General features: G+C 38.6%; 4 protein-coding genes across 9 annotated transcripts in view; 3 read left to right on the top strand and 1 right to left on the bottom strand.

The window, feature by feature from the left end:
- The window catches only part of grik1a (glutamate receptor, ionotropic, kainate 1a), a 46,183-nt gene extending 43,123 nt beyond the window's left edge, over positions 1–3,060 (top strand). For 2 of the 4 annotated variants that reach the window (XM_033978789.2, XM_033978790.2), the window contains one exon: positions 2,669–3,060. In XM_033978789.2, coding sequence (XP_033834680.1) covers positions 2,669–2,836 — 168 coding nt within the window. In that variant the 3' untranslated portion in view covers positions 2,837–3,060. The remainder of the gene's footprint in view (positions 1–2,668) is intronic. The other 2 variants (XM_055226681.1, XM_055226680.1) reach the window with 1 other exon arrangement.
- Positions 3,061–5,880: 2,820 nt separating this feature from the next.
- The window catches only part of map3k7cl (map3k7 C-terminal like), a 23,190-nt gene continuing 2,641 nt past the window's right edge, over positions 5,881–26,429 (top strand). Inside the window, exons 1-5 of one of the 3 annotated variants that reach the window (XR_008648929.1) lie at positions 5,881–6,118; positions 6,903–6,981; positions 10,069–10,127; positions 10,570–10,685; positions 12,079–12,461. Coding sequence is in view for 1 of the 3 variants with exons in the window: in XM_055226360.1 (XP_055082335.1) it covers positions 6,909–6,981; positions 10,069–10,127; positions 10,570–10,685; positions 12,079–12,259 (429 nt within the window). In the remaining 2 variants the exon portion in view is untranslated. Of the gene's footprint in view, positions 6,119–6,549; positions 6,660–6,902; positions 6,982–10,068; positions 10,128–10,569; positions 10,686–12,078; positions 13,191–26,429 lie in introns of those variants that run through there. The other 2 variants (XM_055226360.1, XR_008648930.1) reach the window with 2 other exon arrangements.
- bach1b (BTB and CNC homology 1, basic leucine zipper transcription factor 1 b) lies at positions 14,963–19,204 on the top strand. The gene is made up of 5 exons (XM_033978177.2): positions 14,963–15,155; positions 15,881–16,132; positions 16,571–17,641; positions 18,324–18,530; positions 18,605–19,204. The coding sequence occupies exons 2-5, from the start codon at positions 15,887–15,889 to the stop codon at positions 18,908–18,910; spliced, it is 1,830 nt and encodes a 609-aa protein (XP_033834068.1). The 5' UTR covers positions 14,963–15,155; positions 15,881–15,886; the 3' UTR covers positions 18,911–19,204.
- LOC117381251 (ras-related protein Rab-38) overlaps positions 24,179–26,429 on the bottom strand; it is a 3,205-nt gene continuing 954 nt past the window's right edge. Inside the window, exons 2-3 of the mRNA XM_033978179.2 lie at positions 25,736–26,013; positions 24,179–24,385 (exon numbers count right to left, since the gene is read on the bottom strand). Coding sequence (XP_033834070.1) covers positions 24,236–24,385; positions 25,736–26,013 — 428 coding nt within the window. The 3' untranslated portion in view covers positions 24,179–24,235. The remainder of the gene's footprint in view (positions 24,386–25,735; positions 26,014–26,429) is intronic.

Genomic DNA, 26,429 nt, shown 5'->3' with positions numbered 1-26,429 from the left:
GTTTTTTGTAGTATATACTAACAAAATGTATTTATTGCTGCTATTACGAACTTGTGTTTGTATTAAACATCTACTCCACAACTCCTGCTCGTAGAAACAACAACTACTGATTCTACTGCTGCTACTACTGCTATCACTGTCTAATACTAATACCAGTACATGTATCCTTCTGCTGCTGCTTCTACTATTACTACTATTAAGTACTTTCTCACAATAATAGTGTGAGACAGCGATACATTCTGCTACTACTAGCAGCCTCCTACTAATATTACTGATGTAGATGATAGTCATTTTGTATGTTCTACTTCTCCTAGACTGATCTTGAAGCTACTTCTGTAAAATGACCATTATGCAGCTCATATTGGGCAACAAACTACTACTACTTTTTTACTGCATCTTTAACTGAGGAGACAGTACATACTCCTACTTGATACTACTACTATAAATGCTGCTTAGTCTGCTTCTACAATGTTTGAGAAATGCTCATGTTACGCCTTGCTCAGATGAATTTGCCTTATTTATTTTTTTACGTAGCTCTGCATTTTTAACAAGTTACCATGGAATACCTGGCACAAAGTTACACATAATGAACTGCTGTGTAGCGGCACTCTTGAAGCGCCTGCAGGGAAATCAAATGATAGGAAGTTAGTTGAGCGTGTTTCTCACCTCATTAGTTGCTTTGGTACAGAGACTGTGAGGCTGAAATTTGGATAAGAATGATGAGGAATGTCCTGGGTGAAGGTCCCTTGACACAACCCTGTTTTCAAAAGTTAAAATCTGAAGCAAAAAGTAGCCATGAACAGTACTAAGGCCAAATAGGAAAATATTTATTTGTACTTTTGTGAATTTCTATTGGTGGATTAAAATTTAGCTCTGAAACAAATAGAAAAATAACTTTTTTTTGTTATGAATTCAGAGAAATGTTTATGTAGTTGTTGTAGTTGTAATACAGATAGCTAGCATCTTAATACTTTTGAATGAACGATAAGTTTGGTGTTAAGTATCTTAAAATCTCCCTTGGGTTAACATTAGGCTGACTGATGACACAATCCGAAACTCTGTACTAATAGTAGGAATACTGGGGGAAACTTTCAGTAATAGCATGGCAATAGCATGGTAATAGGGTGGAATAGGTGGTTGCATATCACAGCCCTATTTCCATATTATTACTTAAGTCTCGTTTCCACTGGTTTGCTTTGGAGCGGGTCGGTACGGTCTGAGAGTGGCCCGTCTGCGGGGGTACAAGCCATAGACATTCAGACCTGGTTTCTTGGTAATTCATTTTTCATACAGAGATAGGTTACAGTGAAGATTAGGATTAGTCATGAAATAAAGTAGAAATATGTTAATAGAGATAATAAGAGATGTGTTAATCTGTTTCCATGATTAATGACCCTGACCATAATTACACTTGACTTACCATGCTATCTGATTACTTACATTAATGCAATAAAACACAATGCGGAAATAATTGTAGTTTTTGGTAATATAGTAATAAATGAATAGAAAGCCATTATATTTTTTTTGTTTCCACCTCCTCTTCTCTCTCTCTCTCTCTCTCTCTCCATCTTACTAATGCTGTCTCCAAGTCTCGGAGCCCTTCGTGGGAAACCCTGCAGGACGCCACTTTACCTTTTTTGACTTGCTAAGAGCTAGACTTAGACATGAAAAGACCTTCTAAAGACACCTAAAATCTCTGTGAGAACAATTATAATGTGCCAAATAAATTTACTAAGCACTGCCTCAAGGAAAGGACAAAGTAAATAGCAAATAAACACTATACGGAAGATTAATGCGTTCAATGAAATTCGCTATTGTTCAAAAATAATACCAGCCCAGGGCACACATCATCTTGGTTATAATTACCAATTTATGAATCCTTATCTGGCTCCAAGGGCTTCTTTTCTGTGTTTAATTGGATTTTATGATGAGACACCAGTTCACAACATACTGGATACATTTAAATAGTGCTCTGTTGACAGTTCTGGATTTGGGCTGAGTCACAGAGCTGCGGGCGGTCTGCACATTGCCTCTGTTTTGTGAATCAAAAGTCAATGTCTCAGGTTTTTGTTTTTACAGAAATTAGCTGCAGTGTTTTAAAGGCCAAGGTTCCATTATTGAAACAGGTGGAACATGCACTCAAGAATATAATAAATGTCAGCTACCTAAATGTAGTCAAGTATTCATAAATGTTTAGTGTGGCTACCACTAGCCTACATCATCTCTTCTGATTTTGCTAATTACCACAAATCCTGCACATATCCCTGTCAATTTATTTATAAGTACCGAACAAAAGTACTTATAGGTGCAACAAAACCCACAAAAAAACGCAACTATGACCACCACATTTTAATTTAGCAACACTAATCCTACTACTAATAGTCTTACTACCAACAACAACAACTACCATTTATAATTTGGTGACATTACCTAAGCAGTACACAATTTAGAAAATGGTATTCCTGCTAAATTAAAAATATTCAAAACAGCTACTTGTGATCATTAATATTACCTTAGAAATAAATACATGAAAGACCAACTCAAAGTATTTTGTAAGTAACTGGATACCAACCAAAACATGAACGCCCTTCGAGACAACTGTTGTTGTGATTTTGGGCGTTACAAAAATAAATGAATTGAATTGAATTGGATATGTTGTATTTTTCAGTGCATGTCAGTGAGCGCTCTGATGGAGGAGCTGGGCCTCTCTCTGCAGTGTTACAAAGGCACCAGGCGGAGGTCCCGAGCCCACAGTATCCCACACTCCACCTGTATGTTCTGCCAACCCCATCGCAGCACCAAGAGAGACGAAACAACCCGGGACTCTAGCATTTGACCTCTGAACTTTGACCCGGAGCAGGAGCTGTTGATGAATTTGTGACACTTTTACCCTTGTCATTGTGTGTAAGTCTATCACATCTACAGTAGGTATAGTGTTGTCCTGGTGATCAACTAAGACGGTTAGTAGTAATAACTAAAGGAAGTAACACTCTTCTCAACACTGCCATTGTGTAAATGAAAAACATGGATTTTCAATAAAGCATTTTTACATTTTTCTATACACTGTCTTGGACTACATTTGATTTGTCAGCGAAATGGTGTCAGATAAAACACATAAACATATGTCCGGAAAAATAGAAAGCATTTACGCAACTATAAAGATGACAGAATATTTTTGTTTAGAACTTCTTCTCATATTAAACACTTCAATTTTAGCCCTAACACTGTAGAAGTTTGTAGTTTAAAAGACAAATGCCGTCCTACTTGCCTCTGCAGCAGCTCTATAATCTCTCCAGTTTATGTGATTCTTTTAGGCGTTTTCAGCCCCGTCCCAGTGCAGACCTCTCCATCAGACCACCAGATGTTTGACACCATGTATCCGTCTGGGTTCACTTCCTGTCAGAGAGGTGAAGAGCCACAACACATTTAAATGTCAAACTGATTCATTACTACAACTACTACTACAACGTCTATAGTCAGCAGTCCTTCTTCCTATCAATGGGCTTCAGAAAATCTTTTGAATGGAAGAAAATACTCAAAATGTTGCATATGGAACAGAAAGCTGAATACTACCACTAATGGATCTATGTAGTAACCTTTATAACTAGTAGTCCAAGTGGTGGTGTCTTATAACAAAAGCTGTTTTTCCAACCCCAGCTCTGGCCAGTTCTGGTCTGGTCGGTAGTTTGTGTGTGTGTGTGCCATTACTCCTCTGGTCTGTAGTTGGGGTGTGTGTGTGTGTGTGTGTGTGTCATTACTCCTCTGGTCTGTAGTTTGTGTGTGTCATTACTCCGCTGGTCTGTAGTTTGTGTGTGTCATTACTCCTCTGGTCTGTAGTTTGTGTGTGTGTGTGTCATTACTCCTCTGGTCTGTAGTTTGTGTGTGTGTGTGTGTGTCATTACTCCTCTGGTCTGTAGTTTGTGTGTGTGTGTGTGTGTGTCATTACTCCTCTGGTCTGTAGTTTGTGTGTGTCATTACTCCTCTGGTCTGTAGTTTGTGTGTGTCATTACTCCTCTGGTCTGTAGTTTGTGTGTGTCATTACTCCTCTGGTCTGTAGTTTGTGTGCGTCCTGAGAGAATTGGTGCAGGCTTTTCTTAATCTCTTCATGTAATGAGTTTTCTCTTTTTGGTATTCAGATTAATTCTGGGATTGGGCTCAGTTCAATGTAATAGCGTTTGGCTGTCTCTAATCTCCTAACCCCATAATTCTTAATCAAAACCAAGGCAGTATTTTTATAGCTCAATCTAATCCATCATGAATGAGGCCGTGGATTACACACACTGACCTTGAAATGCTGCAGCCCGAGCTCAGATATAGTCCTCTGTAATAACCTTTAGCCCTCACCTGGACACCAGCCAAAGCTGTTTTGGCCCCATAACCTTGAGAAAGTTTCATCACTGACCTGGCAACCCAACCTCAGTGCAGGGGTGAAGAGGAGCTGACAGAGTGGAACCTGTTACTTGGTAGTTTATACTGCTCAGTTTTCTCGATTCTGTTGCCTATAGTTGATTCAGCTAAAACTGCAGTCAGTAAAATTGCTGCTGCTGCCGTGTGATGGCCATAATAGATTTGACAAAAATAATAAATAAAACAGACCTAAATAAATAAACACAACTTATAGCCTATATATGTTATAAAAAAGAAGCCTTTTCATAATATGGTGAAAATTAATTTTACACTGTTGGTTTGTAGGCTATTTTGTGGGTAATAAACCATCGTATTTCTCTCTTAATTGTCTAAATCACAGCTTCGTTGTTTAAATTACCTTAAAGGGCAGGTCGATGAAGAAAACAAAACACAACACAATACTTCAGCACATTTGCCTGATTTTCTGCTTCTCTGAATCTTAAATGTCACAGAAATCAGCCGTAACCTGTCAAGCGTAATTGACATTTAAGAGCCTTCAGCTGTACAGTAAAAAACACAAAACCAAGATGTGTGTACACCTGTGCACGCGGGGCCCATCCATCACAGCGAGAGTCTGAGACGTCAACTCTGTCAATGAAGACAAACAGCAGAGACAGCGTTTCACTGAGCCCAACATCATTTATCCCTCTCACTCTGTTCTGACTTTTCCATTTTACTGTTCAGATGATCAGGGGCACGGGGAAGTGATGGAATATCGCCCTCTGCTGGAGATAGGCAGCATCTCACTCTCTCGCATCAATGGGTCATTGAAAACCCTGAACACTTTGCACAATAATGCCCTCTCTAAACTGCCTGAACGCTCAAAATGAACCTAGTCTATCAGGCTACTACATGCATGGCCAAAATAGACTACATGCCTATGCTATTTAGCCATCTCAAAACGCTAACATATATATTCTTTTTTCTTCTTTACAATGAGTCCCAGCTCAGATTCTTAGTTGTTGCCTGTTCTTGACATAGATAAACTGTATATGGTTCTTACTAGGCTTATAGTAGGTAACATAATAGGCTATATTTAGTCAAATTGCACTGAACATGATGCATCAACATCTTTGGACATTTTCTCACCCATTTGTTGCTGTAAGTATTTTATTATTTTTATGAAGTTACTTTATGTATTTGATACTATTACCTTAGCATTACATAAGTTTATTTTCCACTATACATTCATTTTTATGTTGAGAAGCGATTGCTATTTTTGTAGACTATATAATACCTTATCCCACTGTAGACAAAGTGCTGTCTGTTGAGCCAGAACCACACGCTCTGACCAACAGCAGAGGTACTGGCCTGTCAGACAAAATGTGCACAGACTGCCTCACTGCAAAACTATTGCAGCCTCCCTCTATGAGCATTATCACACTTAAGTTATTGGCATTTTTGTGGGCTTGAGTCATGTCATGTGACACTTTTAATTGGGCTGGGGGCTGGCCAAAGGGGGGAGAGAGCAGCGTGCCGTGCCTCCTCCCTCTCACTATACCTCATGCTTCAGTGTGCACAGTCTGGATAACAGGAGAAGTCAACACTGGATGCCTTAAGCAAAACTATTCAAATCTCTCTGCGTCTTAATTCTTTACAGGTTTTATTTTTTGGACCTGTTTTTGCAGGAGTCTCTGGTGAAGATATAAGATTAAAGACAGGAATTAGATTTTTGCACGGGGCTTTCTGGACCGTGTCTGTGTGTTGTCAGGTAAGAATGAAATCTTATTCTATCATGTCTCCAGACTTTACTACAGCCAACTAAAATGTTACAACAATAGATACTGTTGTAGATGCAGTGCTGAAAGGTGTAACATGCTATGACAAAAGTTTGGATAAAGTACATTTATTTGTTATAGCAGCAAATCACACTGTTTACAATGAGATTCTTGCTGGGCCTATTCTATTTTTACAGGTTTTGTAAACTCTAAGATTTCATTTTCTTGCAGTAAAACAGAACTCTTGCTAAAGGTCTAGACGTGTTCAGAGTGCACACACATTAGTGGGGTTATTGGAGGCAAATGGACTGATATAAAAAGCCTGAACCTTCACTGCTCCAGCCCTGCTGTCAAAGCCCTCTAATTATTTAATCATAGCTCTGTAGCTCCTCTTAATACTCCATGTGAGGGCTGTCTGTGTGTTTGTGCTGGCGCGTGCTCCTATGAAGCACAAACTTTAGCAGCTGTGATTCCATCATGTGATTTTAAGATAAGCACATTCTTATTGGTGCTGAACAAGGGGCTGATCTTTCTGTAAGTGCAATTATTTGCAACCACAAGCAAAAACATAAATAAATAAATTAAAAAAATAAAAAATAAAAAAATCCAAAAGCAAAAGGCTAGCAGACAGATAATTTCACTTGACTCAAGATATATGTAATATATATTTAAACCAGTTTTATATACGTAAACAAATGAATAAAAGGCTACAATAATGTTTCTTTTGATCAAAGCATTCCACCTTGCTATTGCTAAGTGGTGTGCTGTCTCCCACAGGAATAAATGATCACCTCAACCAGAAGAGTGTCCCCAGATAAATCTGAAGTTAGAATCGCCTTCAGCCTCAGCCAAACAGGTACCTTTTTAAACTTATATATATAAACAATTGTTTTATTAAAAAGGTCCAGTCCTTCAGTTAGACAGTCAAAGGCAATTTGGTTTTAGAATATCCCTTACACCACATATGTCAAACTCAAGGCCCGCGGGCCAAATGTGGCCCTTCACATCATTTTATGTGGCCCTCGACAGGGTAAATTAAAAGGTACAATGTCTTAACATCAAGAGATAGGCCATTACACAGCCATATTTTTACATCTATGCAAATGAATATGCAATATGTGTAGCTTGAATAAGTAATAAATACAGAAACACTTAATTAAAAAAGTTAAAAAGTAGTTACATTTATTTTACATCTGGCTCTTTGAGAGCAGCCATTTTGCTGATGTGGCCCTCGGTGAAAATATGTTTGACACCCCTGTCTTACACAGTCTCCTCATGCTTTAGGTATAGTTTAGTTTTTAGAGATTTAAGAGTTAATTTGATAAGGTCAAGTCTTATAAGTCTAAAGGACAAAAGTTTGATCATGTCAAATGTTAGTTAGTCATGTTAGTTTAGCCTTAAACAATTTAAAATATTATATACCGGTAATATTTACGCTTCAACCTCCTTGCTTCAAGTGACTTAACAATATAAATGTAGTGCTTAAGTCATACTTGTATGTTTTAATAAATTCTATATTGTCGTGTGTGCAAAGGTGAAACTCGCATAAATTCAGGTCATTGATCTCAACAAGTCTTAAGACTTAAGGAGGACTTGGAGTAGTAATTTCCATTCAAATAACTTCATCCGCATCTTGTACTGGAGTATCTGTCTTTGGCGTTAGAAACTCTTCTCTGTTTGATTGGTCAGATATTCTTGTCACTACATTGTTATTTCACAATCGTATGGCTTAAGTGCACTTTGTTTTCAGTGTACTGTACTTTTCATTTGATATGTGGCTTTACAGAGCCATTAAACATGTGCTCGTGCTGACAGTTGAACTCAAGGAAACAGTGGTGGACTCTACTCTCACTGAGCATGGTGAATGCATGGAGCACATACTGGACATAGTTCCCACCAAAACAGAGTCTGCTCAATCGGCCCCGCCCCTCACACCCTATCACTTTAACTGCATTCATTCTTCTTCACTGCCGTTGAAACAGGTGCTCCCTCTATTTCTGTAGGAGCACAGCATATTAAAAACAAAGCACACATGCACGCTCCCCCACTGTACCAGGAATTACACATGAATGACTGAACAGTGTGGTGATATTTGTCTTTACCTAAAGCATGCACAATGACTTCGCCTTCACCTGAGTGACCCAGTCCCCCCCCCCCTCCCCTTCCCCCACTCTCCCTCTCCACTCTTCAGTGTAGGTGTGCAGAGCTGTCTGTCAGGATGTTTTAGTGCATGGGGCCGGCTCCTGGGGCAGCAGCTGCAGATGCAACAGCAGAGTCAGGTTTCCTCTAATACTGACAGTGTCCTGTCGACTGATTCACTGCTTAGCTTTAGAACAGGGGCCTATATTTATGAGCAGTTAACACTTCAGTCTGACTCCGCCCACTGCAGACCTTGGGATTTCTTTTAGGATGTGAAAGGCACAAAGCCAAATGGAATTTCCTAACCACAAAGCTTATATTTACATATTTGCCATAGTAAACATGATTATAAAATATGCATTTATGTTGTATGTTTATGAATATACATTCACTTATTTTTATATATTAAATATATAAGGTAACTAATATAGCCTACACTCTTCCTGGTTTGAAAAAGAAACTTCAAGCCTGAGCCTTTGTTGCTAGCGTCTTAAGTTTTTCTTATTCTCAGTATATGGACAGACCTCACGTGAAAGCTCAGAGCCTCCAGAATTCACTTCCAGAGCTGCAGAGGCTGCACTAGCACTGCCTCATGATTGACTATGGTTTAGAGAACACAGTACAGAGAACATATTTTGAAGTTTAACTGGTCTTAACATTGACTTGTCAAACCAAGCATTACAAACATTTACCCTACAGATGATCCCAATCCTCACTTTGGAAACCCATGTTTTAGACAACATATTCACATTATTAAAAACATTACTGAAGCATATTTTAAGAAAAGTCTTAATCTACCCCCCATTCCACACACACATACACACACACACACACACCCACACACACACACTTGAGCTCACATATGGTCTATATTTTGCACCCTTCAGTCTTGTGGACAGCCCTGTCCTGTTGGAGGATGATCCCTCAGCCCTTGGTGACTTCATGCCAGACATACTGCCCCCCCCACGGTCACTGTCCCGAGCCGAGCATGAGAACTGTATTTATCCTCTTCATAATTGGCCCCATGGCCCAGGGCCGCTCCTCTAATACTCTGCTTTTAGAAGGTTGCATCACCCCAGGATTCTCCACATGTGTTCCACAAACTCAGGACAGGAGGGGGCGGGGGAGGGACATAGGGACATTTCTGCTGGGGCAGGGGGAGTGCCTGTTTGTGTCTGACCATACATCTGCTCTGCCCACTGTCCTCTGGTCTTATCTCATGTGAGGAGCATTTTCCTTGGTTTTAATTCATTTGCTTAATTTCCTACATACTTTCACTATGTAGAAGATTTGTCAGCAATGTTATTTTGTTCAACGATAGAGGGATATTTAGTGAGTAAGTAGCTGCAGTGGTAGAAGTAATTATTTAAGCATGTAGTGGCAGTTTAAAACAGTACTTTATGTGTAGTGACATTAGCACTAAGAGTTCTTGGGAAAAGTTAGCAACGTCTCTGTTTTGGTTGGTCATACACATTAGTTTTGACATGTTGCCAAATAAGGGACATTTCATTGCTACACTTTGGGACATTTTACGAGGCAGAGAAAGGCATTAAACACCTGTCTGTGGAGTGGTCTCTAGATGCACTTAAACAGAGAGCATTTAATAATAGCAAATGTGACCGCTCCCAGGCTAATGCTCTCATAAATACACACTACGGTAGGATTTACAAGTAGCCTCCTAACTCTATTACCACTTACCTGCATCTGATCAAGTATTGTGCTCTGATTATTTGACTCTGGTTCTGTAATGGTTCAAAACTGTATATATGCCAAAACTAACTGACCTTTTGGCTTTATTTTGTAGATGTGAAAGATGACGATGACCTCTCACACAATTTCCCTGATCTTGAACGCCGCTTGCAGGTAATATGTGTTCTGTTACAAAATTAGAGTAATGGAACTACATATTTTACTCAAGGACTACTTCAAACTATGATTATGTGAGTAGCAGTGATACAAAACCAGTGATACAGAAAGTAAGAGCAAAATGTTTAAGAATAGAAAAAAAAAAATCCTTTTAATCGTGGGTCAAAAATAGTAATCTTTTTTTTTTTTTTTCAGTTTTACTCAGATATAACCACTACAGTCTTGTGTAAGTTAAGCAATACTCTTGACATTTGGAGTTAATGGTGGCAGAGTAGTTAGCGCTCCTTCTTCTGAGGTTGTGGGTTATATCCTTGGGCCTTCAATCTCTACAGTAGGCATACTCCTTGAATTATAATCTCTACCATTAATATTTATAGAGCTGTCATGTTCCCGTCCTGTGCTGTCAAAGTAAGTTTATCACTTTTTCTTTCTATTGCAGCCAGTGCCCCCTTGTGTTTCTCTAAGGGAGAGTGTCCAGGTGTACAGGGAGCACTGCAGAATGGCCAAAGAGTTTCATCAAGTCAAACACGAAATATCTGTCCTTGAAGACCGCAAGTAAGCCTTTTAAAAATAGAACATACACATGTAGTATTGGGGATAGCAGCAGCGGTGTTAGCAGTCTAAACTATAGATGTCTTGCTCTTGGTTTTACCCTGTGGCTCAAAATTTGACACATTTTCTGAAATCACCTCCAGGTGGCACTATTTATATTTATTTGAATCGGAATAGTCTTAAGTATAATACTGTGTAGGCTCATTTTTATCTTGATGGAACATTTATTACTTGAGACTAAATTTGAAACTGGCCAATTACACAACAAATAAACATACAGTACATTTACTGAAGGGATTTTCAAGGCTCTGGCTCTTACCCACCAGCACATCTCCATGACGTTATTTATACTCCGGCCTAGGTGATAAATCAATCTGGCTAAGTACATTCACTGATGTAATACATTCTCAATAGCTAAACTCTAATTCATTACAGCTAATGCAGTCAGTCGAAGTCTCTACACAGAAAAAACAAAAACAAAAACAATTGAACAGGGCTTTCACAAATCTAATGCAGCCTGTAAACTGATAAAACTGACTTTGTATTAACCAAACCAACAGTACATAGGCATTACTTAAAGAATGAAGAGGTTTAAAAAGACGTAATCTGTACTTTTTATAACCTCAACAATGTTGTCATTCGTCTGTATTGTATACACTAAACATCTATAACGTGTGCAGTATGGCTCAAAGCAAATGTTTTTATCTTGAAATCAGGAGCTCTTCAAGGATCTATATCCACACATGGAAACTTCTGCACAAACAAAATGATTTGTCTGTTCTATTCTTTATCAAGTATACACACTGCCATGCTTCAGAGTCACTGTATCTACAGGAGAAATCCCCCTTTCTTAATTGTTTACTTTTCAAATCCTCCAGTTGTTGTGCTGTCACTGTTGAACAGCAGCTTGTATTTTACCCGTCTGTGTGGATTCTGCTGCTTTGTGAATGGGCACTTCCCAGTAATACAACCCTGGCATTCAAACAGTCCCAGGTGTCATGTCACCATCATATTTTATCCTGTGTTCACTTTGCTCTTTCACACATCTGAAGTGCACTAGCTGACAATCGCATCATCAAACTAAGAAATATACACCTTTCTATAGATGTATTCACAAATGTCTGTTAACTCTGATGAGTTAAGTTTGTGTTTCACTTAATCCATGGTGTTTTATTACTTAAAAATATTCCGTAAATTCACTCCATTTCCTTCACTTATTTAAACTAAAACGTATTACAAAACAAAGTTGTTTCACTATGTAATACACTCACCTGTTTAACTGAAATCCATATAGAGGTGATTGTGAGTGTGTAGTCCTGTTCGTCACGCCCGTCTCTTGTCGCTGTAGGTGTGAGTCTGTAGTCCCGTTTGTCACGCCCGTTTCTTGTTGCTGTAGGCGTAAGCTGCTGGCAGAGCTGGTGGAGGATGAGCAGGTTGCTATGGAGATTGCCCGGTTGGAAGACGAGTTTCGGCGTCTTGTGGAAGAAAACCGCACCCTCGTGACGGTCCACACTGAGCGCGCCCAGCAGCTGGAGATGCTCTGCATGACCAATCGGATAAGGCGGGACTCCTCGTGACCTCTGACCTCCACAGGACCTGACACCTTCAGATATCGTGATGTGCTGAAAAGCCACTCTCTTCTCTGTGAATAAGCTACTCAAACACCTCTTTATCATCCGGGCTCATTATAAGGGAATACATGGTGTACATTTGCAAAGTTACAGTTGGTGGATGTGGGAGGCATATCACATTTGTATTTTTGGGTCAGGCCATGACCCTGTATGTGACTGCTGTATGTGACTTACTTAGACCATATACCCATATGTTTTATTATATTTTTTATCTTAGACCTTTCCCTTAACCAGTGTGTTTTAACTTTAGTCCAAGGACTGGTCTGACACAAAAAAACTGGTTTTAACTTTGGTAGGTATCATCCACTCCATAGCTTCAAAGTATTTATCTGTGACAAAGACCCAAAAGTAAATTACCGGTACATAATAACATTTAAAACACATTTTTCCTCACACATTTTTTGCAAATGGTTTTAATTTAAAGCAATACCGATCCCTACAAAATCCATGTAAATGTATTCCCAAGGTGTCCAATGCCACCCTCATAAACTAAGTATGAACCTTTGTTATTCCAACATCAGAACTTGCCTCATCTTGCTTTGTTTTTCTGTGATGTCACAGTGTGTAGGCATCATGTTGACATAACTTTATCAGCTACTGTGATATTTAGGTCCTGTGGAGATTAAACATACACTGTGAGTGTATGATGTGGTCCAAATGTTCAATCCTAACACTGCCGCGCACTGCTTTGGCGCTGGACTTTTGTTTTATAAAAAGAAAATTCAAAGTTTTCATGAGGAACATCAAAAAGAAGAAGGATGGCTGTTTTACACAAGTTGTAGATTTGTGTCATGTGCCTTGTACATGACTTTGAAGCAGAAGTACATCTCTGAACCCAAACAGTACATCTATTAATAAACAAGAATACAGAAATGTTGTTTTGCCGATTGTGTCACTTCCTTTGTTTCATTTCTCTAAATTTGCTGAGATTTTCTTGGCAGCATTTACTTAGAAAAGAGAAGTACTTAATTTTTGTTTTTTCCATTGAGAGGATTATGTAATTTCCGGTATAATGAAATAGTTGTTTTGTTTACTAGAGACAAGACACAAAAACAATCCTGTTCCTCTTTTTATTTCATTTATTTCATTCCTTTTAAGCCAGATATTGGCAAATATGCACTGAGGATGATGATGATTCTGCTCCCACATCAATGTGAAACAGAGTTTTAAAAGCACTTGACCCACACAACAAACAAGAGAATACACTAATTAAATCATGCAGCAGTGATTGTATCTGTAACTACTGTAAATATACATTATACTATAAAGCAAGACATGAACAGAACTAAGGAATCCAGTGTGAACTAAGTCCCTGGCTTTATTTTTCCACAGTATGTAGTATAGTAGTATAGCATAGTACAATACTGTATAGTATAGTATAGTACAGTACAGTATAGTACAGTACAGTATAGTATAGTATAGGAGTACATGTATTTTTTAATATATATAGTATAGTTTGAACTTTCAATTTTCATGGATTCATGCAGGTAACATGCTTCCTCCACAAAATGACATAGTAAACTCTGTGAGTATGGTAGGGAGTGTGGGTTGTGTGGAGTAACTAAACTCTGTGAGTATGGTAGGGAGTATGGGTTGTGTGGAGTAACTAAACTGTGTGAGTATGGTAGGGAGTATGGGTTGTGTGGAGTAACTAAACTGTGTGAGTATGGTAGGGAGTGTGGGTTGTGTGGAGTAACTAAACTCTGTGAGTATGGTAGGGAGTATGGGTTGTGTGGAGTAACTAAACTGTGTGAGTATGGTAGGGAGTATGGGTTGTGTGGAGTAACTAAACTGTGTGAGTATGGTAGGGAGTGTGGGTTGTGTGGAGTAACTAAACTGTGTGAGTATGGTAGGGAGTATGGGTTGTGTGGAGTAACTAAACTGTGTGAGTATGGTGGGGAGTATGGGTTGTGTGGAGTAACTAAACTGTGTGAGTATGGTAGGGAGTATGGGTTGTGTGGAGAAGCAGTCCAAGTGCCAGTGCTGGAATATCCAGTTGTGGCAAATCAAGTAGACTACAGAAAAATGAATAACAGCCTGATGAGGTACTATTATTTCTATATGATCATTATTATTCAGCAATGCTGTGCCTTTTCCCTTTTAAACAGTTTAAAACTATACTTGTTTAAAATCTGAGGGGTTTGTCTAGCAGTATACACTTACTGCACTTGTTTTTGTGGGAACTGTCTCTGTTCCACAAACAGGGCCGGGCTTGTTTCAGACTAAATGACGAAACATTCATCTGAAATATGATTCATAAAAATGTTGTGATTTTTTTCTGCTTCTCATTCCCAAAATGTTTTGTGCATTAATCTCACCATGTAAGCCTATCTTGTCAAAAGCACTAGTCTTTTATTTCCTATTTCCTATCTCCTACTTAATCTCTTCCAATTGTTTTCTGAGGAAATCTATAAAGAGATTTTCTGGGAAACTTTAGCCGAGCAGACTATGCAAAGATGGGATTGGTTACACGACAACTGGAAAAACAAAACTGCTGGCTCATTCTTTATCAGCAGGACCGCATGACTCAGCACTAGGTCTGTACACACACAACACTGTTGTAACACACTAACACACAGCACTGCACCTCCCCGTGTCTCTCTCTTTCTCTAACTCTCTCTTTCTCCCTCCCTCTGTCTCTTTCTCCCCTCCTCTCTGTGCATGCACATAGCCTACAGGGCATATGACTAACTCCACTTTTTAGTTTGTACTCGAGAGGAGATAACACTTTCTGGGAATTAGCCTGGCTGGACAGCATTCCTGTTTTGAAATAACCATGTGGGACTGACAGCAAGGTCTTCCTGATCCCTGGTCATTGTGGATACTACACATTACCTGTGAGGTAAGATCTGTTCACAAATGATTTACCTGTGTGTGATGGCCAGAGGAATCAAACACCTTTTGTATTTGAATTCTGTCAATGCTTAAAAACAAGAATGGTAGAAGATATTTCTTAGTTTACTTTTGAACTGTTGACATTCTTCAGTATGTAATTCTTCTTGATTCATTTATTGATCATATTTTGACACTGTATGACATTTTCATACATTTTACATAACTCCAAGGGACAGTTGTCATGACTGTAAGTAATGCAATTAGTTTGAATACAACACAGTTATTTCAAAATTGTTGCATTGTTGTTGTTGTGTAAACATTTACAAAAATGTTTACAAAACAAAATGTTACAAAATAGATTAATCAAACAAATCAACACAGGAAATATGAATTTTGATTGGATCCACAAAGTCTAAGCTGTGTTCATTGTGTAATCTTCACGTTATAAGAGTCAATGAGACTTCTTTGTTTTTACCCTGTATTTTTGCCATGATCCTTTAGTGTTAAAAGTTTTGCTGTCATTACTTTAGAGTTTAGTTCTTTGCTCTAATTTACAGTCAGGTGGATGAGCATTCAACATTAATTACTTCATTAATGTGTTTGTTTGGTCATGGCGTTAGAAAGCGGCTGTGTTTTATGTCTAGTCTATTTGTTAAAAGGCTGCAGAACTTTGGTGTTACTGTTAATTGAGGGCACTGTTTATCTGACCCACTTCACTATGATTTTCCACAGTCCCGGATGGCCATGGCAGTCCCGGGCCGGGCCTCAGTGTTTACATTTGAATCCTCGGTGCACCCCAATCATGTTCTGCGCTCCCTGGAGGAGCAGAGGCAGCGGGACATCCTGTGTGATGTTACCGTGGTAACTGCTGAAGGGCAGAGTTTCAGGGCCCATCGTGCCGTCCTGGCCTCCTGCAGTGAATACTTCTCCCAGAGGATCTCCTCTCTGGCTGGACAAAATCCTGTCATCACACTGCCCTCAGAGGTGAGATAGTGGACCTCAAAAACACAACACTCATCCATAGTTTTATGTAGAATGGCTTGTCTTCCAGGCTGTTAATGAAGGTATAGTACTATCAAATGCTCTTGTTCTATATTTTGTCTTATTTAAAGGTGCTCTCTGTAACCTTTTTGATGGTGGGCACATGTTCTTGTCTCCATGGAGATGCTCTTTGTTTTCCTGACATGCAACACATTAAGGCTACTAATACTTGGATTTTTTGGTTAATAAAAATACCTCAAAACACACATTCTTACTGTGATCTAACATGTAGCAATATTATGGTTAGAAAAGTTAGTTTTTTATTTAGTTTAGGTTTTATTGAGTGAACAGGGAGGCAAATTCCCACTTAATATCAAATTAACATTTTCTTTTTCTAGTTTTTCTGTATAATTTTCTTCTATCTGTGTCTCTTGTTTCCAGGTGACTGCCGCTGGTTTTGAGCCATTGTTAAAATTTTCCTACACATCCAAACTCCTTTTCGGCAAAGAAGACGTTTTAGACATCCAAACCTCTGCGTCTGCCCTTGGTTTCAAGGACTTAGATGGTGCCTGTTTTGATTTCCTCCTCCCCAAATTCTTCTCCAGCACCAAGGCCTGTGTGGTGAGAAAGACATGTTGTAAGAAGGCTTTTAAGAAAGGTTTATCAAGAGACACTGGTGACTCAGGTGAGCATTTGTATTTGGACGAGAAAGAAGAAAAACCTGTTGCTGACTCACCATCCCAAGAGGAAGTGATATTTAAGAGTAACAAGTCAGACACTGTCAAAACTCTGAACACAGTGTGCTTTTCTACACCTGTATCTGCTGTTACCAAGATACCAACAGATGACAATGTCATTCAATGCCCCAAATATCGGAAGTTCCAGATCGCCTGTGGAAAAGAGTCCAAAAAAAGCCAGCAAAAAACAGTGATCAAATACTGCTGCGATTCACCATGTTCTAGCAATAGTGAAAGTGGAAGTTGTCCTTTAAGAGTGTCCAGGCAAGTTGAAGATTTATTTGATGTCAGATTAGGGGATTTCCATCATGTAAATAAAGCAGACAAAACATATGAAAAGAAACAAGAAATTGGGTTAATGCCACCTGAGTGTGCTGAGGAGGCCCAAGAAGACGTCAGGACAATGGGCCAAAACAGGGCTGCAGTGAATAACAACTTTGCAGAGCGAGGATGCGGGAAAGCTGAGGAAGAAATCACTGATAAACAAGATAGAGATGGGAAACAAAAAATGGTTGACAATTCTAATGGAAAGTTGAGTTTAGAAGAAGCAAAAACACCAAATGCTTCTCTCGACTGGTTAAATGTTCAACTCAACCTGAGTTCATCATTTCCTTCCAATGTGGACAAAAGCACAAGTGAATGGACATGCCCCAAGTCTTCTGAGTGTGAGGGGACGTCTCAGTCTGGGCGTTCCTCCCTCAACTCTGGAGAAGATTCAGACACAGAAGATGTGGACAGATTCTATGACGTCTATGCACAAGATAGAGCAAAACAGGTGAGCTGTGAAAAAACAAATCCAAGGTTTGATCATTGTGTGTAGTTTAGATAATGACAAAGTACATAGTCTTTGAATGAATAACCAAAGGGCTGACTCGTTATAGTAGCAGGTTAAATATTAACATAGAAAAAGCCATCTGACTATGCAGTTTAGAGTCCAACTTAAGTGAACTTGACACCTCAGCTAGTGGTTATCTTTGGCCTCATTATACAAATAAACTTTATTTGTTGGGTGCTTGTGCAGAGCCTCTCAAGCCAAATGAATAAATCAACATCTACTGAGTCCACATATTGCTATATTTGATTGGTAAACTATAAAGTAGTGTGGCATTTACAGGAGCACTAATGCAGTGTAACCTCTGCTGTTTTAAGGTCACTCACTGTTAATATTTAACACTACTGCTGACCGCAGTTTATGTGAGCAACAATTACTGCAACAAACCTTGTTGCAAGTGATTTGATTATAATGCGTTATTTTAATCTGGGCTATATTTTCAATTTAGATTATAATTGATTGGGTGAAGTTTAACTTAGTTTCCCATTTAGTTTCCATGATAATAGTTGTATAGACATTTTACTTCATGGATTACATTACATACACTTATATTCATTTCACAGAACAAAAACACATGTGTAAATGTGTGTAAATATGTGTGTGTGTGTGTGTGTGTCCTTCATAGGTGCAGTTGCCTTATCCCTTGGACCAAATGCTTGAGATGAACAAAAACGATTTCCAGGAGCTTCTGGACAAACAAAATTTAACACAAGAGCAGCTGGAGCTGGTGCGCGACATGAGACGGAGAAGCAAAAACAGACAAGCTGCGCAGCGCTGTCGCAAACGCAAACTCGACTGTATTTATAACCTACAGTGCGAGATCAACAAACTGGTGAGGGACACACTTTTCACCTATGGCTATGTTTACTATATTATTTTAGTAATGGTATGTGTTTGTTACAACAGAAAACTGAAAGGGAGAAGTTGATTCAAGAGAAAAGTCGCCTGTGCCAGTTGCGCGTAAAGACGTGCCACAGCGTGTTCACTTTGTGTCAGAGAGTGTGTGCTGGCGCTGATCTGCCTCCAGACCAGCTACAACTGTTGGACAAGAACACTTTTGCTGAATGTCCCCTGGCCTCCTATGCCCCCATCATAGACTCACTTCTGTCATCATCTCAGCCCCAGCAGTCCACACAGCTGCCCCCTAGTGGGGCAGCAGAGGACGTGCGCTTCTTCAGCACAGAGAGTCACTTCTCAGGGACCAAAACATAGTGACAGCCTACATAATAACCCTGTGTAATAGTCATACTGTTAACCTAAATAACATGGCACACAGACAAGTGCAGCCACTAAACAACTCGTCACTCGGACCAATTATAATCAAACCTAACATTCCCTTTCTTTTAATTTACATTTTAGCGATGCAGCACAACACTTTAACAATTTACCTCAGAATCATTCACAAATATAAGAACAAATCATTTAGCTCATATTTTAAGAAATAGGAATATATTAAACATGCTTCACAACGGGTGTGAACCTATAAAAGTCTCTTCCACAGTCTTGTCTTCTAATCCATTTACAAGCACGCTGCTAATATATATATATATATATATATATATATATATATATATGTATATATATATATATATATATATATATATATATATATATATATATATATATATATATATATATATATATATATATATATATATATATATATATATGTGCGTGTGTGTGTGTGTAATATTCTGTATTAACTCAGGGATTATGTAACCATTACCAAGGGTGTGAGATCTTCTATTTTAAGTGGTACATTACACTTGTAATATAGCTGATCTTGAGAGTACATTCCATTTGACCACAGAGCTACGGACTAACAGACAAAACAGACCCATTAAGCATGACTAACTGTGACAAGACTGAGCAGTGTCCAGGCTTTAGACTGTGGCCTCTTGTGTGCCTCTCTGTAGTCTGTGGCCTCATGTGTGCCTCTCTGTAGGTCTCTTGTGTGCCTCTCTGTAGGTCTCTTGTGTGCCTCTCTGTAGGTCTCTTGTGTGCCTCTCTGTAGGTCTCATGTGTGCCTCTCTGTAGGTCTCTTGTGTGCCTCTCTGTAGGTCTCATGTGTGCCTCTCTGTAGGTCTCTTGTGTGCCTCTCTGTAGGTCTCTTGTGTGCCTCTCTGTAGGTCTCTTGTGTGCCTCTCTGTAGGTCTCTTGTGTGCCTCTCTGTAGTCTGTGGCCTCATATGTGCCTCTCTGTGGTCTCTTGTATACCTCTCTCTGTTACTCAGTGTCATTGTGGTCGACTCCTCTCAGCTGACCACACTGACACAGCCTTCCGCAGACACTTCTCACTCCCACAAACAATGACTTAACAAACCTCTGATGATGGTACTATGTGCCTCAGGTTTACTTGGTGTTTAAGTGTATTAAATCACATGTGTATTTGTGTTTGACCGAGTGAACAATACTTTTCATGCAGCTCTAGAACAAGACACCTGTTTTTAAAGACACACTAGAAAAGCAGTCTGTCTTTAAATATCTGTGTAATTCAGGATCCTGTCAATATGTTTGGGGCCATAGGACAAACTGCCGATAGCAGTATGAGCTCGTGTACTCTGTGCGCCTGGTGCTTAGCGCCCTCTACTGACTGTTACAGTGAGGGCTGTATAATATGTAACATATATATATATATATATATATATATATATATATATATATATATATATATATATATATATATATATATATATATATATATATATATATATATATATATATATATATATATATATATATATATATATATATATATATATATATATATATATATATATATATATATATATATATATATATATATAATTTTCTAAATATGAATACAAATGTAAACAAAAATTTAAATAATAAAAACAAAAATAAAACAATTAAAGTTTAAATCGCATCTGACTTCATTTGACCTGCTGGAAAATCTTTTTCCCATTTGCAGTTAGTAATGTATTAGGTTTCTGGATACTATTGATTAAACAAAAACTCAAAAACGGTATAGATGTTTTAGGGCTTGAGAATAGGCCTAATAAAAGTTTACTTGTTCTGAGCATCTTAAAAATGATGAAAACAGACATGGCTTTAGATTTCCCAAGTGCAGTGGTCAAGGGTCCATGAGTGCTAATCGCAGTTGACACGACACTGTGGGAACCAAAAGTCCATGGGGCAAAAGTTCAAAAAACACCATCACCCAACACAAAGGTCACTGAAAAAACTTGATCAACACCATCAGTGGCAGTTTGATCAAATGGACAACAGATGGCGCCATTGGAGCAGTGATTATGCCAGGAGGGAGCTCTGACTTATTTAGTTACCTAGAAACTGGGCAATTCTTCACCTAGAATTATAGAAGGCTACATTACACAAGATTCAAAAATATTGACATATATTTTTAAATGAGACACATTTTATGATTGCAGAGAGGGGCGTTACTTAGTCTCAGGCTGCTTTAAGTATATTTTGTGTCTTCTGTTATACCTTTTCCAGCACCTCCGCTCTATGAGATGTGGGCGGCTTCTGTGGGTGGTTCTCTGGCAAAGATGGAAAATAACACTGCACAATATGTTGGCTTTTGAATCTTACACTAAACTGTTACTGCTGCAGTCAAGTATAATTCATTTATGGTAAAGTGAGAGCTGAGAATAGTGTCTTGCTCATGTTAATCTCAATCCCAATCCACAATATATAACATAGAGCTGTCCTTAAACACATTTCTAATCCTTTCCATCCTTGAATACATACACATTTTAAGGTTAAATTTGTGATTTTTTTTTTTTTTTGGTTAGTGATACAGAGCAGACAATCAGATTTAATCCCCGAGGAGTTGCAGAGTGAGTGGTGCAGTCATGTGGCTTCCTAATGAGAACCTGTGAGTCCTGGATCAGTCTCGAGACACACAAGCAGCGGTTCCAACTAACTAATGCAGTTAATGTGGTTTGCTATCTCACACAGAAAAGCCAGGGTCAGTCAAAGCAGCAGTTACAAATATAGGTGGACATATATAGGTCCTGTGTGTGTCACTATTCTAATGATACATTCTGTGGATTCTGCAGTGAGATTAGAATATTAATTTCAATTTCTAATACTTTCTTATATTTATACTTGAAGGAAGTTATGAGCTTTTGGATTCATTAGTTAAACAGTGCACTGTATACTTTTTCCGCTGGAGGGTTTTGTTGACTCTAGGATCAGATCTGCGGAGAGGCAATCCTGTGCACACTAAGAATGAATGGTTTTCGAGATATTTTTGAGCAATGGAAACAACTGTTACTGGAAATGCAAGACAGATTATATTAAATGCCTTACAGTGTAATATTAAGATAAAGCAATGACATCTCTACAAAGAAAGACATCAGACGTACCCTTTGTCAGAAAAGTTACATAGTGCATCTTTAATAAATACAACAATGCACACTCTCCAACTCCAATTCGCCTAACAATATAGTTTTGAATTATTGTACCTGGATGAATTAATTAAGACAGAATACACAGTGTTTCCCATCAGAGTTTCTATTGTCCCAGTCCCTGCTGCATTGTAACAGCACACTCACATGATGTCACACTCCCCCTGATGAGCCAGGCCTAATCTGCAACAGTGAAACCCTGCAAAGAAACCAGTGTTTGAGAATTATTCTGAAATGTCAGTCATGAAAATCAGCTACAGTGAACAAGCCAGAACATGACTGCATTGTGATCACGCTGACAACAACAATTACAAATGCAGATTAGCTGTGAAATGCTGCATAAAGACACACAGTGGCTTTTGAAGCTACATGCGACACTGTTTGTCTCACTCTGACTCTGACTTGTTAAAAAAGAGTTGAGTTGTTCATATGAATGCCAAGAATTAGTTGCAAACAGCCAGGATACGTGGGCAAATATTTTTCAAGAAGACTTTAAGCAAATAAAGTTACAGCTCTTTACAGACACAGTTCCCTGCAGACTTGTATTTATAAAAAAAAATATATATATATAATGTCTTGGTATTTTGAAGAACATAGTAATCAAACAGTATTGGGCCTTGTCAAGCAGCTGTTTGGCATAGAACTGTGAAGGTGAAAGGAGTACTCTAACACTAAACTTGTAGTTCAAAGTTATGCTTGAAGTTTACATAAGTTGGGGTTAAATATTGACTCGTCACAGCACAATACACGTGTAGTCTTTGGTTAAAAAGCACAAATACAGCATGTTACTTAATATCTCAGCCAGGGCCTTGGACAAGGAGAACTCCAGATACCCAGGCTGACAAACATTCATTTTCACATTATAGTAATTCATTCAAAGCCATTTTGATCCCCTAACACACATGCATTTGGCACTTGGCAGACAAGAGAACATAAAACAAGGAAGGACCTAGTCACTCCACTGTGACACTGAACCCACAAACTTATTGCTGAGTAACAGAGAGGCTAACCACTCTGCTATTGTACATCACTGAATAAGAAATAATGTATGTCAGAGTCTATTCAGCAGAGAATCCATGTAACAGACATATGCAAATGGGGACAAACATAGCAGTATTTTGTTTTGTATCTGTTCCCCTGTTGACTAGAATGACATTATATTATAAGACATCCTAGAGCAGGTTGACTTCTTCTAGATATTCTCTCCAAAACAGAGCAGCGTGGGTGGTCTGAGGACAACGATATATAAAAATGGCAGGATAATAGAAAAAATGTGCGCCTATGCAGAAATAGCTTCACACAGATGTCGTGGATAGTGGACTAGTTTCCATGGAGACAGATAGATAGACTTTGGCATCTCCTAATAGCTCCCCGATCCAAAATTTTATTTTTCTTAAGAATAGCCCATTTTAGGCAGAGAAGGCAAATATATGAGGACAAGAAGACCCTGTGCCTTTAGCAGACAAGTTGTTCAGGCTTGACTGCAAATATAAACAGGCTCCTGGAGAGTTAGTGGAGTCCATATAAGCTGCTGAGTAAATACATGAAAACATGTTCAAGTTGAAAATAAAGAAATGGTGCATCATCATAAATACAGTATTTCAAGTAGATCATTTTGAAATGCATACACAGCACACTCACTGTCCAGATACTCACGTAGGCCTATTTCTCATAATTTATATAGGTACTAGGGGTGCTAATACCAAAAGTGGCAATAGTGGCATACGAAGGGCATCTGGAATTCAGTTTACATCCATTATTGTGCTAACAATCCCAGTTAAAGCTTTATAAATTATAAGACTTGTATTGAAATAAAAGGTACAATAATATAATTCATATACACAATACTTTACTATTAAAATAGAGAAAACACATAAAATATGGTCAAATATGGTAGTTAGGATTGCCTTTCTGTCACTGAAGTTGTATGTAAAAGCTTCATAAAAACATTGCTTTTTTCTTCTAAATGCCCAAATACATTAGGCATTAGTGTCTTTTGAAACTGAGCCTGAGACACAAGTTACCCAAAAGTTTATGACACTTTGCAGGTTTGTCGTGATACTGCAGGTATGTAAGAACTTGGTCCCTGGTCTATGTAGCGCCCCCTGTAGTCCACATGGGGCATGTCCTGTTATTGTCCATGTCTATTTGAGGCAGCCACTGCAGCTCATCTGTCTGTTAGAATCAATGTGAGGTGAGATTGTGTCGGGAACCACTGACTTCATGATGTCATGCTCCGTCGCCATAATGTGTTTGACCAGGAAGTTGGCTGCGTCGTTAATGTTGAGGTTATCCTAAAGCAAAGACAACATCAGTCCATCACTGTGTGAAATATTATTACTAAAAGTTCAATTCTAGCATTTATAAATAACAACAAGCAAGTACCATAAACTGGCAAATCTCTCTGTGCAGAATAATGCATAGATAAAGCTATGCGTTAAAGGGGTACATTTAAGACTCAAAGCTACTGCAACTAACAATGCCAAAACTACTAATCTACTAGATCTACATCGGCACAAAATTAGAGGAAGTAAGGGTGGCTCAACAGAGCTTCAAATGCAGCAGGACCTGGTAACATTTGACCTGGGAGAATGTAGAGAGCTCGTGCTACAGGGTTAGCAGCACAATTAGAATACATTAACAGCCCTCTGTCAACATGAATGCATAAATAAAGGCAATAATAATAAGATTTATTTATTTATTTATTGCAACATATTTCACAATTGGATTAATAGTGACTTTTTTTGGCCAAAAATATCTCAAAAGCACACCTTTCTACAAGAGTCGATGTGACTTTAAACATGGCACATCTCTGACTAGTTGTTGTGACCCTGTGTTTTAAATATATTTTCCACACACATATGAAATTCCACTGGTCCTTTTGCAACAGCCTTTAATCAAGAGCTGGGTACAAGAACATTTTATTGTATAGAGCTTACCTTTTGAACATAACCATCTGCACAATATGTAGCTGGCCCTGGTGCACTGTAATCACACATTTTTAGCTAAAGAGAATTTACCTCTTCAGCAATGTGAGTGACAAGTCAGCTTTCACTTCCCACGTATCACCTCTATTCGCTCTTGACCACATTTGATGGACACTGACTGACCACTGCAGACTAAGAAGACCCCGGAAAATATACTGTATCATTTTTCAGTCTCATAACAACAGTTCCACCCACTTCAAAGTCTGCTGTGATCTGCTAGGTAGATTTGAAATATATTTTGTCTGAAAATCGAAAGTTCTAAAAGTTTAAAGGCACAATAGATCAACCAACTATGTGGTAACAAATGTCCTTGATGCAGATGATGTCAGTTCAAAAGCATTATTTAAAACCTATGTGCACTTTCAGGAATATTTAAATAAATGTGAATAGTTACTGAACATTTTAAGAGCTATTATGTATCTTATGCTAATTAGTCACCACATATCTCATTATCCCTTAGCAAGATGTTTTGTTGTTTTTTGTGTTTGTTTTGTTTTTCCAATCGACGTACGGGAATTTAACTTCTAAAACACGAAATGTGGGCAGGACTGTTGACCTCAATTGGATCGATTAATGAAGAGAAAATGTGCTTTTTTGTTTTATCTGATCACTATAGTCACCTGTTATATAGATACTGAAAGCTCTTTGTAGACTTACCTTTGCTGAAGTCTCAAACCAACCGACAAATCCATGGTCTTTGCAGAACTGGTCCATTTTGATGCAGTTGTTGGAGAGCTCTCTGCCCTGGTCGCACTTGTTTGCCAGTAACACAGTGGCGATGCTCTGTCCATTTGCCAGCATGAGTTTAGAGTCTAGGTCCTCTTTCCACTTTATCACAGCCTCAAATGTTGTAGGCCGCGTCACATCAAACACTATAAAGGCCCCCATAGCTTCACGGTAGTAGACTCTCGTCATGTTACCAAAGCGCTCCTGGCCTGGAAGAAATATGGTATTTGTTGTAATGACTCTATCTACTTTAGGATCAAAAAGTATAGGATAATTCATATTGGTATCTCATGTTAGGGGCAAATCAGCAGCTGAGATTGGCAGTGCCTTGAGAATGTTGGTATTCTAATGAAACAGCACATTCCTCAAGTCTCATTGACATTGCACTCAATGCAAGGGCTTGTTTTAGATGCCATAAAACATTCACATTAGAGTATTATACATTTTGAATACTCCTCATAAATAGATGTCCTTTGTCATCTGTGTTTGTGTAGAGGTGTGCAGTGAGAACACGGGAGTGGTTAAACACATGCTAAATGTTAACACAGACACTAACACTAACTGATGATGTGTAACTTCAGGGAGTCAATGATGTTTGACAAGGACCTTCCTCATGTGTAAAGTT

The sequence above is a fragment of the Periophthalmus magnuspinnatus genome, chromosome 14 (assembly GCF_009829125.3).
Source record: "Periophthalmus magnuspinnatus isolate fPerMag1 chromosome 14, fPerMag1.2.pri, whole genome shotgun sequence".
In the NCBI taxonomy this organism is placed as follows: domain Eukaryota; kingdom Metazoa; phylum Chordata; class Actinopteri; order Gobiiformes; family Gobiidae; genus Periophthalmus; species Periophthalmus magnuspinnatus.
Note: the sequence above shows the minus strand (reverse complement) of the source record. Positions and strands in the feature narration are given on the sequence as shown.

What these genes read in the sequence shown, in the direction of transcription:
- bach1b (XM_033978177.2), top strand. Translation starts at nt 15,887, where the DNA reads ATGGCCATGGCAGTCCCGGGCCGGGCCTCAGTGTTTACATTTGAATCC. An exon ending in TCATCACACTGCCCTCAGAG is followed by an intron (nt 16,133 to 16,570) that starts GTGAGATAGTGG and finishes TCTTGTTTCCAG; the next exon opens with GTGACTGCCGCTGGTTTTGA. An exon ending in AGTGCGAGATCAACAAACTG is followed by an intron (nt 18,531 to 18,604) that starts GTGAGGGACACA and finishes TTGTTACAACAG; the next exon opens with AAAACTGAAAGGGAGAAGTT.